The sequence below is a fragment of the Malaya genurostris genome, chromosome 3 (genome assembly GCF_030247185.1).
Source record: "Malaya genurostris strain Urasoe2022 chromosome 3, Malgen_1.1, whole genome shotgun sequence".
Taxonomy (NCBI): Eukaryota; Metazoa; Arthropoda; class Insecta; order Diptera; family Culicidae; genus Malaya; species Malaya genurostris.
The window spans coordinates 8451302-8465919 of NC_080572.1; the positions used below are offsets into that span (position 1 = coordinate 8451302).

Genomic DNA, 14618 nt, shown 5'->3' on the forward strand with positions numbered 1-14618 from the left:
TTTGTGACTACGCTGGATGCTGCAGAGCTGACTTCGAACTCCGGTCTGTCTGCCTGTCTGTCTGTGGGCCACTTCCTCTTCAGGACATATACACACAAATAAACGAAGGACACTTTCAGCCGGAGGACGATTGTTGCTTTTTGTTGTCCGGTTGCTTTTGAAGATGTTTGATATTGTATGGTTGTTTTTTCCCTTGTACTCTGTAAACTCGGATGTTCGTCCAGTTTGTATTGATTGTGAGATGAATTGGCCTTTGGGTGCATTGCCTTACGAAAAAAAACGATCGACCGAACCGAATCGATAATATTGTTGGCGGGTTATTTTTTCCCAAACATTTTTTTCTGCTTTATTAGCCGCACCAACGTTCGAGGGAGGAAGAGTCATTTGGACACGGCTTTTCAAATCAACTGAAATGACATCCGGTTTATCGACTTTCTGACTTTCTGGTGTGCTTTGTGTATCAGCTCCATAGTGAAGCAGAATCCCTGCGGAAGTTTTAAGGAAGGATTTAGAGACCATTGGCGGCCTCTTCACAGACTCACTACGGTTGGATGGGTTGACAGTAGGTTGACAGAGAAATGGAAAATCAAGTTAGATCTTTTATTTTCATCAAAGAAGAATTTTATTTACGATTTCCGTACATTATTGTATCACATACTTGTATGGATAGGAATAGAATGATCCAGCTTCTTTATGGTAATACATATTTTATTCGAAGGGTTCAGCCAAATTACTGTTAATGATGGCGGGGCTTTTTTTGTTGTGTAGTATTCTTGTTTATACGGGCAATAGTGAAGTTGAACAGAAGTAACTTTGGCTGTTTTTTTCAGAAATGCGTTTTCCAAATTGCAAAAAGTTGTAGTTGTTACATTCAACTTCGACGAGATTAGGTGAACTTTGTATTGCAAATATTTACAAATGTGATAGATTTAGTTAAAATGTTTCGTTGAGAAACTCATCATATTCGGTGGCGGATGAACAACTTATAAATTAACTAAATATAATTAAATAGACTCTTATTACTTGACCTAAAAACTGACTTCCGCATATATTCGCTAAAATTTGAGATTTTGATTTACATCTACAACACTAAACATTACCGTTGACTGACTACAGCGACAACGATGACGACAACGGCGATTTGGACTATGCACGCACAATATGAGTTGTGAAGCGTCGGTGAACAGTATAGAGATTTGACTATTTACAGCTGCAACCTGGACGCGTTAACACTTATGGCCACCATCTTGCCGCTGCAGCATGATGAAGCAAGCTGGCATGTTGAAAACCCGGTGGAAGTTGCAGATGGGCTGCTTGTACGGCCGCCATCATATCGTGTTGTTTACTTCCACCAAGACACGGTTTTCCGTCGCGGACCAGCACCGGAACGGCCACACGACGGGGTGACGGAAGACCTCCCGATTGATGTGCGCTTGGATCCATCGATCCTTTTTCGTGCGCTGCCCGTTTCGTTTTGTAGCGATGGTTTTGGAACCAGATTTTTACCTGTGTCGGTGTTAAACGAATCAATGAAGCGAGGTGTTCCCGTTCCGGAGCAGAAAGATATCTCTGCTGACGAAATCGACGCTCTAGCTCGTAGGTTTGAGCTTTGGAAAACAGAACCCGCCGCTTTCGCTTTTTATGTCCGATCCCATTTGTTGACCTATCCGTGGGATTGTCGTCATTATCTTCGATCATATCGATCTCTTCGTCACAACCTTCCTCGATATCTACATCGTCCGAATGTTCCGTATTACCATCAGCATTCATATGATGCTGCTCACTTTCTGCCGGACTAGGCGTTCGTGGACATTGGCCATTAAGGCCCCCACTTCCACCGGAACCTGTTATGCCATGGTAGGATTGTTCCGAATGTACCGGTGACGTACTGTCTGGACTGACCTGCTGAGCAAGCCGCTGCTGTTGTTGTTGGTGAGATGCTGTAAAATGAAAGAAAACGAAACCTTATTAGTATTCGTACGGTTTGACGGCAAGAAAAGGCTAATTTAACGCCACAGGAGTCCACCACAGGAATCCGCAATGGGACGTCGCAATTGGAACTCAGCACGGCTTAGCAGTGCATCTGTTGGAACCGGAAGAACGGAAATAGACGCTCTTAGGCGAGATAATTTATTGTTTCGGACAATTGATTCTAACATTTCCCTTTTAATCTCCCTTCGTGGGTTCGTGGTATGTTCGAACGAAAGGTGTTGCGACCGCTGGAGGCGGAAATTGATAAATGACATCAATTTATTGTTTATGTTCTCTGGATTTCCCTGCCGCCGGTTATCGCTCGAAACTGCTGGTAACCAAACTAATATGAAAATTCTAACCCCAAAAAGGAGAGCACACATTCCTTTGAAACAAAGTAGGCCATAGCAGCCGGAAGTGAGTGTTGCTGAAGTACAGAGTCGTCCTACTGTTGGTTATTAAAATACCAACCAGCCAGCCGTCTGTGATTCAATACACACAACTCTTTGTGAAGCTGTGTGAGTATCAAGAAAGCTATTGTAGCTCCGCCTTTTTTCTCGTTCGCTCTTCACATAAGTGGATAATCATGAAAAAGGTTATCGCTGGAGAGTTGCCCGTATGTGTAAGTGAGTGGCTGATGGTTGAGTGGGCACTCGTTGAGCGTAAGGTCGAGAGTAGGCTTGGTTCTTGTCGGTAGACGAGAGGATTGAGAGGTCCTTATGTAATGCTGAAAGGATTTGTCGGAGCGAGTGTGTTAGTTTTTACGATAAAGGTTAATGAAAATTGATTACGATGAATGTTATGAAAGCATTCCTAATGGAAAAGGGTCTTGTTTTTTGTGTTGCTGAAGGCTCTTTTATGATATTTCTAACTGAAGGACTCGTCTTGTGACCTTATTTGAGAACTGACGTTGGATTTTGTGATTGGTAAGATATAGCTTTACCCGATGGTTCAAACACGCATAGTGAGAAGATATAGGATTACTTTATCAAATTTCAAATATCTACTATTAGAGAAAGTTTCGATGACCTGATAACAGTTCCTAGTAGTAATAAGACACGCTCACTTCAGTTTCTAAATTCGATTGAAAAAGGCACGACTGTTCCATGAATGTTTGATCCGCTGGTGAGGATTTGCATTTAGGAATTTGCTGATTATTATCGACTTGAAATTTGATTTCACTATTTTTGTCAATCAGAATACAGTATATTTCTTCCACTTGATTTCGAGATAACGGATCAAAATTTTTTCCCTTACTCGGAATTGTGAAACAATGAGGATTTTAAAATATCCTCACGCGAAAACAAACTGTTTTTACAATATCGTATGATGCAAATTAATTTTCAAAATACTTTATCGTCAGTCTTCAGCAACCAAAAAATAAGTATATCACTGATTCTTTAGTAAATAAGTATAATCACAGAACCAGTAAATACATGGCACTTCCGTGCAAGAAGTGGCTGACAAACAGCATGAACTTAACGTCTGCTTAGCGTTTAAAGTGCGGTGCCAAAACCTTAAAATAACAAACAATCCGCTTATTTTCAAAATGATTTTAAATTTATGATAAATGGCTATTATTTAGTTATCGATACACCAGCTACTATAAAATCAAAATTGAATCTTTGCGTGTCTCTGGGTATTCACGTTTATATCTACGAAGCAAGTCCTTTACAAGACCGCAATGATTAGCTAATACGAATAATATTGAAATACTCTTCATTTCGGAGTTATAATTAGTTTAATTTGAAACGATTGATCAGATGTTAGTTTATGAATATTAAAGTTTGAACTTAAATCATACACGCCAGGCCCGTGCGCAGAAATCATTGTGATTTGCGAGGTATGAATTGCCCTCCCCCCTTGCGCACGGGCCTAATACACGCTGAGCTGAGGTAACCGAAAAGCCAAAATTAAGTTCGGTGAGTAATTGAAATATTTTACCGCAAAGTACAGTGTCCTTGTCGAGCAAGCCCAGTGAATTATGTTGAGCCACATCGGTCCGATTATCAGACCGACGGAGCACGTTATTGCCGAATCGTAACCTTGGTACTCCTCTAGCTGGACCTCCGTACTCCTCATGCTGGAGTGCAATAAGATGGCGAAATTTTTAATCTTACACATTCATAAAGTGCTAATAACTTATAACGAGACACAAAGTAAATGTAAAACTTATACCGTTTTCGTTTATTGATCAGAGCAGCCCGAGAGCTGACCCAGAGTCGCCCAAACAACTTTTGATGAGTTTGTTTTAGCAACCTGGGGTCGCTCTAGATCGGACTCAAATCGCGTAGTTTCGCTCTGAAAATTTTCTCGGGTCGCACCACGCATCCATTCGAGTTTGTTTATTTTTTTCTTTTTTATATGAGTTGTTGTTTAGGGCGCGTACCAAGTGTTCGTTTTACTCGGAGCCAGAGTCGCCCGCGTGTAGGTTCTAAAACGAAAACGGTATTAGTCGAACACCTAAAATGTCGCATTCAGGCGAAATTACTGGGAGATCGAAAATGACGATTGAGTTTTCAAATTACAATAAATTGAAAAAAAAATGCCGAATTTAAAAAAATTGAATATCAAGAGTCAAACTGCAAACACTTTGAAGCATGTTTTAACAGTAAGCTACCTGAATAAAAATAACTGTTCAAATGAATTTAATATGGAACAATTTCAATTTCACTTATTTAACATTATCCAGGCTTCTTCACCAGGAGCATGGTCCCAGATGCCTGCTAGGATATCATTTGAACACACTCTTCAGTTCAAAATTTTTCGTTCAGATTGAACTAAATATTGATTTATTCACTTCCGATAATTGTCCTATTTCATACTAAACAAGTATAAAAAAAAGCAAAAGTTAAAATTAAATAGTACTATTTCAATATAATCGAAAATTTATTGAATATTGAGTGTACAGATTTATCCGTTAATACAGACAGGCAATGATAAATTACCGAACATCAATTATCGATTTGTTTACCGAACTTCGTTGAAATATTACATATGAAGCTACATGTTTTATGTAGTTCTACGTCAACCGTTTGAATATTGCCATTAAATGAGTCAGTTCACGGAAATCATGAAGGCCACCATTGAAACATCTTTCGACAGACAATTATCAGTCCAAACCCATTCCATTCAGTAAGTAACAAATCATTTCAAAGTTTTGTTTAAATCGTCTATTTTGGGATATTATTTTACAAAAAATCTGATAAATAGTAACCTTTTAGTTCGTTTACTGGAGGACCAACTAAAACTAAGCGATCTCATCACCAGAAAACTTAACTACACGGAACTGCAAAACAACCTAATTTTAAATACAAAAAGTCCTGGCATTACATTCCTTTTGTGGAATTTGGCCTTTCTGTTTCAACAGACTTCGCAGCCGATTCTTAGTGTACAGAATCATTGCATGGCTAGTACTATGGATCCTACTGACACTATGAATCCTTCCAGGTCGGGGCTCGTACATACGACAACTGGCTTGTAAGACCAGCGCCCTATGCATTGAACCACCAACCCGGACAATTTTAAATACATTCCACCCAATTTGGGGGTTCCGTTCAATAACCTAATTTTAGGTAAAGTGGTTCTAGGTAGTTTCCGTAAAGCACGTGCAAATGAGTTCCATCTACTCAATGGTAAGTTATTGTTACTCTACAGTTGAGTCGTTGATACGGATTACTTAATTTAAGTTTTGCTCTTTGTATTTTGACAACAATGGAAGGAGCGAATGAAAGAAAAGATTCAGAAGAACTAAAAATAAGTAAAACAGAAGTCAAATAATAGGTAGTTTTTATTTTCCGTGTACACGCAAACTTGTGAAATTCACTCATAAAGCGGTAGCGCAATATGGCCGATTTGTCATCGCCAACTGTTTAGTTTTTTTTTTCGTTGAACAAACATCACAATTTTGCTACCAAGCGTACGCATTGAAAGTGCCTTAGCTTGTGGATTAAACTATCGAACAAGAAGTACCCTCTCGAAAAATTTAAATTATTTAGTCTTGATACGATAATGGAAATTACAGGAACCCCTTCCCCTAATAGATTTATTCGTCCTTTTTACCATTCGTACATTCGACACAATCGAGCGAGCAGATGCAAAGTTTTTGGGTGCCACAAAAACCAACGCATCATCCATTTTTACAGCGATTTATTGGCATCACACCTATCCAGTCTATTTTTTTTTCTAAGTCCTTTTTTACCAAGCGTGATCCTTAGCTCAAGTAAACGATATATGAAGCGTAACGAAAATGGTTCCACGCCACCATATCGTCATACAAAAGCATTTAGTGAAGCCCGCTTGGAATGTGCAGCAGCAGCTGTTAGCAGAGGTACGCCATTATTACTGACGGTTGAGGTGTCATCCTTCCGGTGTCGGAGGCTCAATTTCGAGGTTGTGTAAGCCATTGTGTTCGGTGGTGCAGGCAGCGAATCGATTGTAATCGATTTTAGAATGAGAGGATATTCCAAAACAGAAGAAGCATGAAGAGCGAGGAAGTCGTAAATTTTGTCCCTAGGGCGGCAAATTGATTTCTGATTTTTGGTTAATTTTAGTGTAATTTCTGGGCTATTATGCCATTAGCTATTGTACTAATGTACAGCAGCTGGAAAGTGTTCATTCACGTGCCACCTACTACCTGCGAAGTGACCACTCGTATAGACCCGATGTATGCGCTCATTGGTAGCCAGCTGTCAAACTGCCAGCTACGGCAATACGCCTCAATAGCTGCAACCAATCAGTTTCCTGATACGCCATTAATTTCAGTTAATTTGAATAAAATGTAGTTCCCCTTCGAATAGCCATTATTCTTGACATGCAATTCGGCATGTTTTCTTTTCAATTGTGCGTTTGTATGTCGAACGCTTGTAATAATCCCCTTGTATATAGAAAATAAACATCCTTCCGACTCGGAGTCGTTAGGCTGCGATTGATTCAATCTTCTCACCGGGTACTCCATTGAGAAGCGGGCAAGCGTAATAAAACCGTCAATAAAGCATCAAGCGCAGATTTATGTATCGGTAATAGATCTGCCGGAAGTTTTCCATCGATCGCAAGGGGACGAAAATCAACGGTTTTTTCCAGTATCAGTGTCTAACAGTGTGATAAACAGATTTATCCAAGTCCGTTTATTCAGAATATCCATTGGAGAAGAATATTTATACGTGCAGAATAGCTGTACAACCCTTAGTCTTATCATCGACAGTTGGTAATGAATGCTAATTATGTGATATCAAGACCTAACCGCAACTTCCCTCAGATTGAATGTTCGATATTTCGCCCATGTAAAGTAGATTAAAAAGAGTAACACTTACCGTTAAGGTTGCTGCACGTCTCGTACAACCAGGGGCTTGCAGTGGCCGGAAATAGCGGGTGATGTGGATGATGAGCGTATGCAGGAAGTGATGTGAATCGAGCGTGCAAATCTTCCGCCAGACTGGACCGTATCCGTATTTTACCGTCCGGCAGTTCGGGTGAGGATAGTAGTTCAACTTTGGGATCACTTGTTCGGGTCGTCAGATGACGATTATCGGCCATCAGATGGCTGTGACTACTGTGACTATCGTCATCACTGTTTGCTGGAGTGATGTTACCATGGTTACTGTCGTTATCGGTTACGACACTGCGATTATGATGGTGTACCGTGGTTGGAATAATTCCTTCGTCGCTGGTGTTCTCATCATCCGTAGCCAACCGAGACTGTTTCTTGTCTTTGTGACCAAGAATGTCACTGATGTGAAAACCGGACCCGCTGTGGGCAGTGGTTCGGTGCGAGCGCGGTAGCTTCATGTTGTCCAGGAATCTGAGATTAAAGAATTTGAAAGAAAAGTTGTGATTTAGACATTGCTACAACCAGAAAGAAATTCATCGAAAATAATCTAAGTTTAGGTGGCTGCATTTGACAGCCGGGATTGCTCGTTCGTCCCGGATCGGATCGAATAATCGTACGATTGGATTAGATTAACGTCAATCAATTTGTGAAGTTTGAGCAAGCTAGTAGAAATGGGAAGAAGGTGTTTATGGGGGACAAAACTTTTACTCTGCTCCCATTTTCATCGGATTACAACGTGATTTAGGTTGTACAATTTTCATCTTGTTTCCCCTTTTGACCGTGTGCTGCTATGCCTCAGATTGGTGGCTTAATTCTTCTATCCTTGGAATAGTTTTTTTCTTGTTTTGTTTTCTTCGTCCGTTCGATGAAAATTCACCGCTACCAACCAGTCCACACCTCCTGCACTAAGCCGATTCACGCCATGGCAGCGCTTTGTTCGGTTGTCAACGTGTGTCAGGAGGTGGGTGGGATTATTTCTTATTAAAAATGTGGGCTCATAAACAGAAGCTTCATTGGATGTTGAAGGAAAAAAAGGTGCAATTTTTCGACAAAAGGTTGACAAAAGAGGTGTGAGTTTGTGATGTAATGATTTAATTATGTTTTCATTTAAACTGGCTGCCTATGATTATATTTTAGCATCACGAATACGTTCAGTAATTCGATACCTTCATACTGAACGAATTCTCATTGGATTAGATCATCAAGCAAACCTCTTTCAAATGTCTACATCACCTAACAGAATGACTTCTCAACTGCCCAATTACCCGAATCATAGCTTACTTCGTTTTGCAAACCGCAAACCGCTTACCTACCATGTGTTTCTAGCCTTCTGATCCGGGATAATGCTAATGAGTAGTACAAATATTCAAATGTTGATTTAACCAATGTTGTCCGATACGATTATCACAGCTCGTCGGTCAGATCATACATATTCCCGACCAGTACAGTTCAAGGCAGCCAATATCGTGTGCCATCTCTGCGCTTGTCCAAGGTGTGAAAGTCTTCAATGTTTTTCTTCAAATTAGCATAATCCCGACCCATTAATCGGTAGATCTACATGATAGCTCGCTCATCGGATTTACGTTTTCCGGAGGTTAATTCCATCATTTTAACCCGACTTTCCCAAACTTTGAATCGGATTTTCTTTCGCTTTTTCGTGCAAAATCAGTTTGGGAAGAACCTATGCAGTGAATACGAAAACGAGAACCACAACCAGCCAGGCAGACTAGTCCTGGAGACAGGTTTGCTGCCTGCAACCTTGAAATGTCCGATCAAAGCAAACGGGAAGATCGGAATTTCCCGTAGTTCCTTTTTTAACACCTCCAAACAAAGGAGCCTCCTATTGCTGTGACCCGCATGGAAGAGCGAGGAAGCAAGCTGTAAAACTTATTAAAAATTCAATTGCTGGAGTATTTCAGGACAAACGCACGCACACCTGACCGTTTTAGGCGATCCACCTACATACCACATCAACCTGTACACCGTTCCAACTACGAAGGGATAATTTATTCCTGACAGAAACAATAATAAATGCAAATGATGCTCGGTCTTGTGAGTTTCAAACAAGTACACGACAAGTTCTAGAAAACAAGTACGGGAATTTCGAGCTTTTACTATCGGGAATTCCAAACCCATCCGATCTGCTTCGAAAGTTCTTTGTTGGGTCACGTATTATCGGAGCGTAAAGTGCGAAACCTACCAGCCGATCAGAATTAGCATTATTTTTCACACCTTTAACAAATGAAAAGAACAGGAGAAGCGGCGTGAATTTTCTCCGAAGGGTAACTTCGAGTAGCGATGTGGTGCCTTCCAACCATAACTTTCGAGTGATTGTAAGCAATCATAAAATGTTGATCTCAGGAAATTAAGATGTTTTACAGCTGGAGCACGTTTCATCCTTGCCAAAGAGAGTTCGGTTGTTTAAGTGTGCGTTGTAATCCTGGAAAAGTGACTGCCGACACATTCACTAAACGATTGTGCTAGACTCGATTCTGAAGTGGCTCTGCGTTGTCCTTTGCTCGAACACTTTTGACATTTTCATCCACGTCCGGCTGAGAAGTTTCGATACATTCACGCATCATTAATTTTGTGTTGAATTTATGATAGTGAATATTTGACTTGTATTAATTGCGAACTCGGATACATCAAATTGAAATAGCATTTCATTTTCGTCAAACAGCAAAAAAATGAAAATCCTAAGGAACAGAAAGATGTTGTACTGAGATGAAACAAAAGTGTTGTTCAATTTAGCTTGTAGTTCCATAGCTAGCCAGTTTGTCCAATTTAAATGAAATGTCCCATGGCCTGCTATGAAAGTTTATCCAGATCCGAACTTTGGTTCCGAAGTAACATGGGTATAACGAAAAAAATGCCTTTTGTTTTCTCAAAAACCGTTAGACCGATCGCAAGCTTAGATTCGTGTTGAAGTTCTCATAGTCCCATAGCCTGCTATTGATTTATGTCCTGATCTGACTACCGGTTTCAGAGATAAAATGTGTAAAAATGAAAGTAATGCACTCGATTATAACGGAAACCATTGAAGCATTCCGCAACGTCAATGATCTTATGGTATCATAGTATCATAGCCTGCTGTGAAAATTCATCCGGATCCGACTTCCGGTTCCGGAAATGTTTGAAGGAGAGTGTTAATAAATTCAAGCCGTTATTTGCTGTGAGAATGCAAAGACCGTAAGAACTTGGCGAAACTATGATAAAAGTTGTTCCAATAAGGATAGTAACGGTACCCCCATTCTTCTCAGCGCTAGTAGTCATCTCATGTGCGAAAACTATTAGTTAAAGTGAGATCTGCTGTCTCGGTTCGGTAGATTTCCTGTAAGGGTAAGGTGAATCTAGATACATTTGCTTCGAGTTTTTGCGTCGCTATGTAAGCAGTAATGCATAATTTTCGAACTATTAATTCTAAGGTATTGCTTCTTAGAGCCGAAGCAAAGATATTTTATTCGATTTTATTTCTATTCGTTGAAATTGGTATAATAACATGACGAGTCTACTATTCGGATGACTATTGATACAATAGCTCTAAATCTTTTTAGTTGAAGGCCAAACGAATCGTCTTTGACTATACCGGTCAACAGTTTCCGGTTCCGGAACTATCAGAAATAAAAGTCAACAGATTCAAAAAACGGAGTACACTTCCTTTTCTCATACATAGTTAAATCTATTTTCACAAACATAAACTCAATTGAAAGGTCTTATGGCCTCATAGGTTACTATAAAATTGTAGATGGATTCGATTTCAAGTTTCGGTATTATACGGTGAATAATGTTAAAAATGTTCAGTCTTAATTTAAATTGATGATGCAAAATACGTAAAAAATCGTTAAAAGCTGATTCAATATCATCTTAGATGAATAATATTCTGTTTGACAGTTTAAAAACAATACCATGTTCCAGGCTGTTTTTCATTTCAATAAAGGTCTGTCGAGATTGAGACTAGAACAAAATTGCCAATGGTCACTAAGTAAAAGCGGTTGTGACTTTGCTATTATTCCATCAAAATTCAACCCAAATTTTAGCAAAAATGTCTGTCAGACACCACAGAGAAAAATCGAATCGCATGGAAACTGTGCCAACCATTTCGTAAATTTTTTTTATTGAGTACGAGACGGGCCTTGAACCTCAAAGTGAAATACAACTCATGATAGTTTTAGACAACCGTTGATTTAAGCAAACAACACGTAGTTTATTTGCAGAATAACAAACAAATAAACTGTCGATCGGAAAAATCCAGTATTAGGAACATCACTCTGTCATTGCCTACTACGTATCGCACATTTGAAAACGTGATCCTCGTGAATCTCAGGCAACATTTCTGCTCCACTAATCACCAACAGTTCACACGCCATCACTTGGAAAATACGTGATGAGCTCGATTTGTTTACTGATCCACCTTCAGCACGTATTTCCCCATCCTCTGAGGTTCGTTTGTCATGGAAATATAACTCTGGATAGGTCAACTGAAAGTACCTGCCGGAAAATTGTGAAAGTTTGGATTGGGTAGCTGCCGGTGTCCACAGCTGCCACTAATCTTAAGCCTAGTTCGTCACACATCATATCGAAAATATGATAATTTATCTCGAGCACCTAAACGGCCGGTTCAAATATTGTATTTTCAAATATCATTAGCATGAGGGGCTATGGAATCAGAAATTGGGTGTGGCGGTAATTGGCATCGAACAACACCTTCCCAAGTGGGCTAACTTAGACCCGTCTTGATATCTCTCTCTCTTTCTGACACTCTCTACTTCTGGTGTCTACTGTCTGATGTGCAAACGAGCAGCCTACTATTTGTATAGCAAACAGGTAGAAGATTGATTGGCGTTAAGAAAATTATACGGATGATGTGTAGGACCGGTTTTGTAGACCTTAGTTTGGGGAATTCGGAAATCTGGGTATTTCCTGCCTACACAAACAGAAGAACGTGGATGACAGGTAATAGATCTTGGAGGTGAAAGTGATTGTTATTACGTACTTGAGAACTATGCATGAGGTAAATGTTGTTTCAGGTTGTGTAGTCTAGTCCTTCAAAATTTTTTATTTTGCAACTATTCCTTAAGTTGAGCTGAGTGCAATTACTGTAGGTTTGATTAAACTGGTGCGTCAAACTGATGGTGCGTCAAACTGATGGTCAAACACCATCACTAGTTCGACAAAACTACACACTATCCAACCTCAGAATGATCCTTTTTCAGGATATATTTATAAGGGCACCGAATGATCCTTTTTTTCCTTGAGTCTTTGATATCATTTGGAAAATATTCAATTTGTAGATTTCTTTTGATAATGAAAATAAATTATAAAAAAAATGCAGTTCTTAGAACTTTACTTCACGAAAATATGTTCATATAAATTAATAAGTAATAAGTGCTCGAACTATCGAAGCTCCGGAAAATCTCCAGAAGATGATAGGAAAATTATAAGGTTCTTGAATTTATGAATTTGCACAATAATAATCTGACCTAACGTAAGAATAATTTCTTTTACTTTTCAATCCAATCCAATCCAACGCATCACAGCAGGCGTTGCTTCCTACTGGACCAATCAAGTCAGCTTAGACGTGACGCTTCCGGCAGTACCTCTTGCTTCACCAAAACAAAACTGTTCTGAACGGTCGACTACTTGAATCCCCTTCAGTGAAAAACAGTTCAATAAATACTTTTTAACACCCGGTTCTCTCCCGTCGTCAGGAAGCAATAAAAATCGAACCGTCCGATCGATTCCCCGGTCATACAATGTGACTAATCGCATCAAAACGCATCGCACTCTTCCGGATTGTCGTGCGTTCAAGTCACCGCTCTCCCAGGTTGCCGTAGTCGCGGAAGGAGAAAATAATCCAGTTATTTATGAGTTTTTCATCGAAAGATTGTTCCTCCGTCGAGTTTTGAGATATAAATTCCGTCTGATTTAATTTTCTACCGTGATAATTATGATTAATTATCACCGGATGTAAACTTACCCGGGCAGAGATCGCAGAGCCGCCGGATAAAACGCCGGTAGCAGGGCCGGAGTCCAGGCAGAAGGAAACAGAATGGGTGCCCAGTTCAGCATCGTTGGTGTATTGGCCGCAGTTGCTGCCGTCGGTGTCATCGTTTCTCCGTGATTTTGTTGAGCACCAGAACCGCTAGTTGGTGGCACCCGGTCCGACGAAGGTGTCAATTGTCGCGGTGGTGGTGAAATCGAAGTTCTGCGAGTTTTTTGGTGTGGACTGGCGCGAGATTCGCCACCAGCATCTTTCTTTTCCGCGGCCACTTTGAAAAAAATCCGATCACACGAAAAACACAAGAAAATCCAGCACTAATTATGCAGAATTTCAAACACCAATCGTTTGATTATTTGCTCACTATTGTTTTGCTTCACTGAATCAGTTTCGCAAACTGCATCTCACAACACCTCGCAAGAAACACTTTACGGTAGTGCGTTTCACAGTAGACCAAATCAAACAATAATGGTATTATTATCGAGCACTAAGCGCATATTCACACTCTTCAGCCGTTGATAGCTAGTTCTTGACTGTAACTAAATTATGTTTTCACTTGAAGGTAAGTGGGCACTCCACTGGGCCTCGAGCCACTCGACTCGACGAGAGCTGAGTTCTTCTGCTTGTATCCTTTTCCTCGGCCAACAGCAGTGCACAAGTATCTCGTTCTAACCAACGGGCACTATAGCACATAGCCGTCCTCTTTCAATATAATGCTCAGCGTTTACAACATAAAACTCATCCTCTGATCAGCCAGTCGCAACACAGGAGGCGATGGCTGTTTATGATGAGAATGTATGACGAGCGACGAGTGGCTCTCATCGCCATACAATTTACATTGTACCAATGCACAACCGGGATGAAGAAAACCAAAGCACAAAAAGGATACTCTTCACGCAGCAAATGATGGTGATGAGAGGGCCAATCGGAAACGCTCATTGATATAAGCGCAAGAGGGGCGTGGTCTCCATCACCCCCATTGCCGTTTCGTTATAATCATTTTCTTTCGCACACTACGATAGACAAGTGGGATATCCGCCTTTGGCGCACCACTACCAACAGTGAATTTGAACGCGTACGCAAGTGGGCGACGGAGCACAAACATCTGCTCAGCGTGTGCTGAGTGCTGCGAGGAATTGCTCGCCTTCTCAAGTGGAGTGCTTTTCAGCCAACAAGCAGCGGTACTCTCACCTTCAGCGACATGCGTGTGCTGTGTTGTGTTGGTACCGAATATGTGCTCATAGTAGAGCGAGAACAACTTTTCTCGTATAGGGACAGTGGATTTGCTTCGAATCAAAATTGGGTAAAACGGGTCGTTGA

General features: G+C 40.4%; 1 protein-coding gene across 1 annotated transcript; it reads right to left on the reverse strand.

Annotated features, from left to right (window-relative positions):
- Nucleotides 1-643: 643 nt before the first annotated feature.
- Nucleotides 644-13619, reverse strand: LOC131437590 (homeobox protein vnd). The gene is made up of 3 exons (XM_058607044.1): nucleotides 13278-13619; nucleotides 7284-7771; nucleotides 644-1940 (listed from the first exon to the last, which is right to left on the reverse strand). Exons 1-3 carry the CDS (start codon nucleotides 13406-13408, stop codon nucleotides 1234-1236), a joined length of 1326 nt encoding a protein of 441 aa, XP_058463027.1. The 5' UTR covers nucleotides 13409-13619; the 3' UTR covers nucleotides 644-1233.
- Between the last annotated feature and the right edge of the window lie 999 nt (nucleotides 13620-14618).

Excerpts from the sequence above, each read along its gene's own strand:
- LOC131437590 (XM_058607044.1), bottom strand. The coding sequence starts at position 13,408 with ATGACACCGACGGCAGCAACTGCGGCCAATACACCAACGATGCTGAAC. Across the intron at positions 7,772-13,277 it reads GCTCTGCGATCTCTGCCCGG|ATTCCTGGACAACATGAAGC; the intron begins GTAAGTTTACAT and ends CTTTAATCTCAG. Across the intron at positions 1,941-7,283 it reads GACGTGCAGCAACCTTAACG|CATCTCACCAACAACAACAG; the intron begins GTAAGTGTTACT and ends TTCATTTTACAG.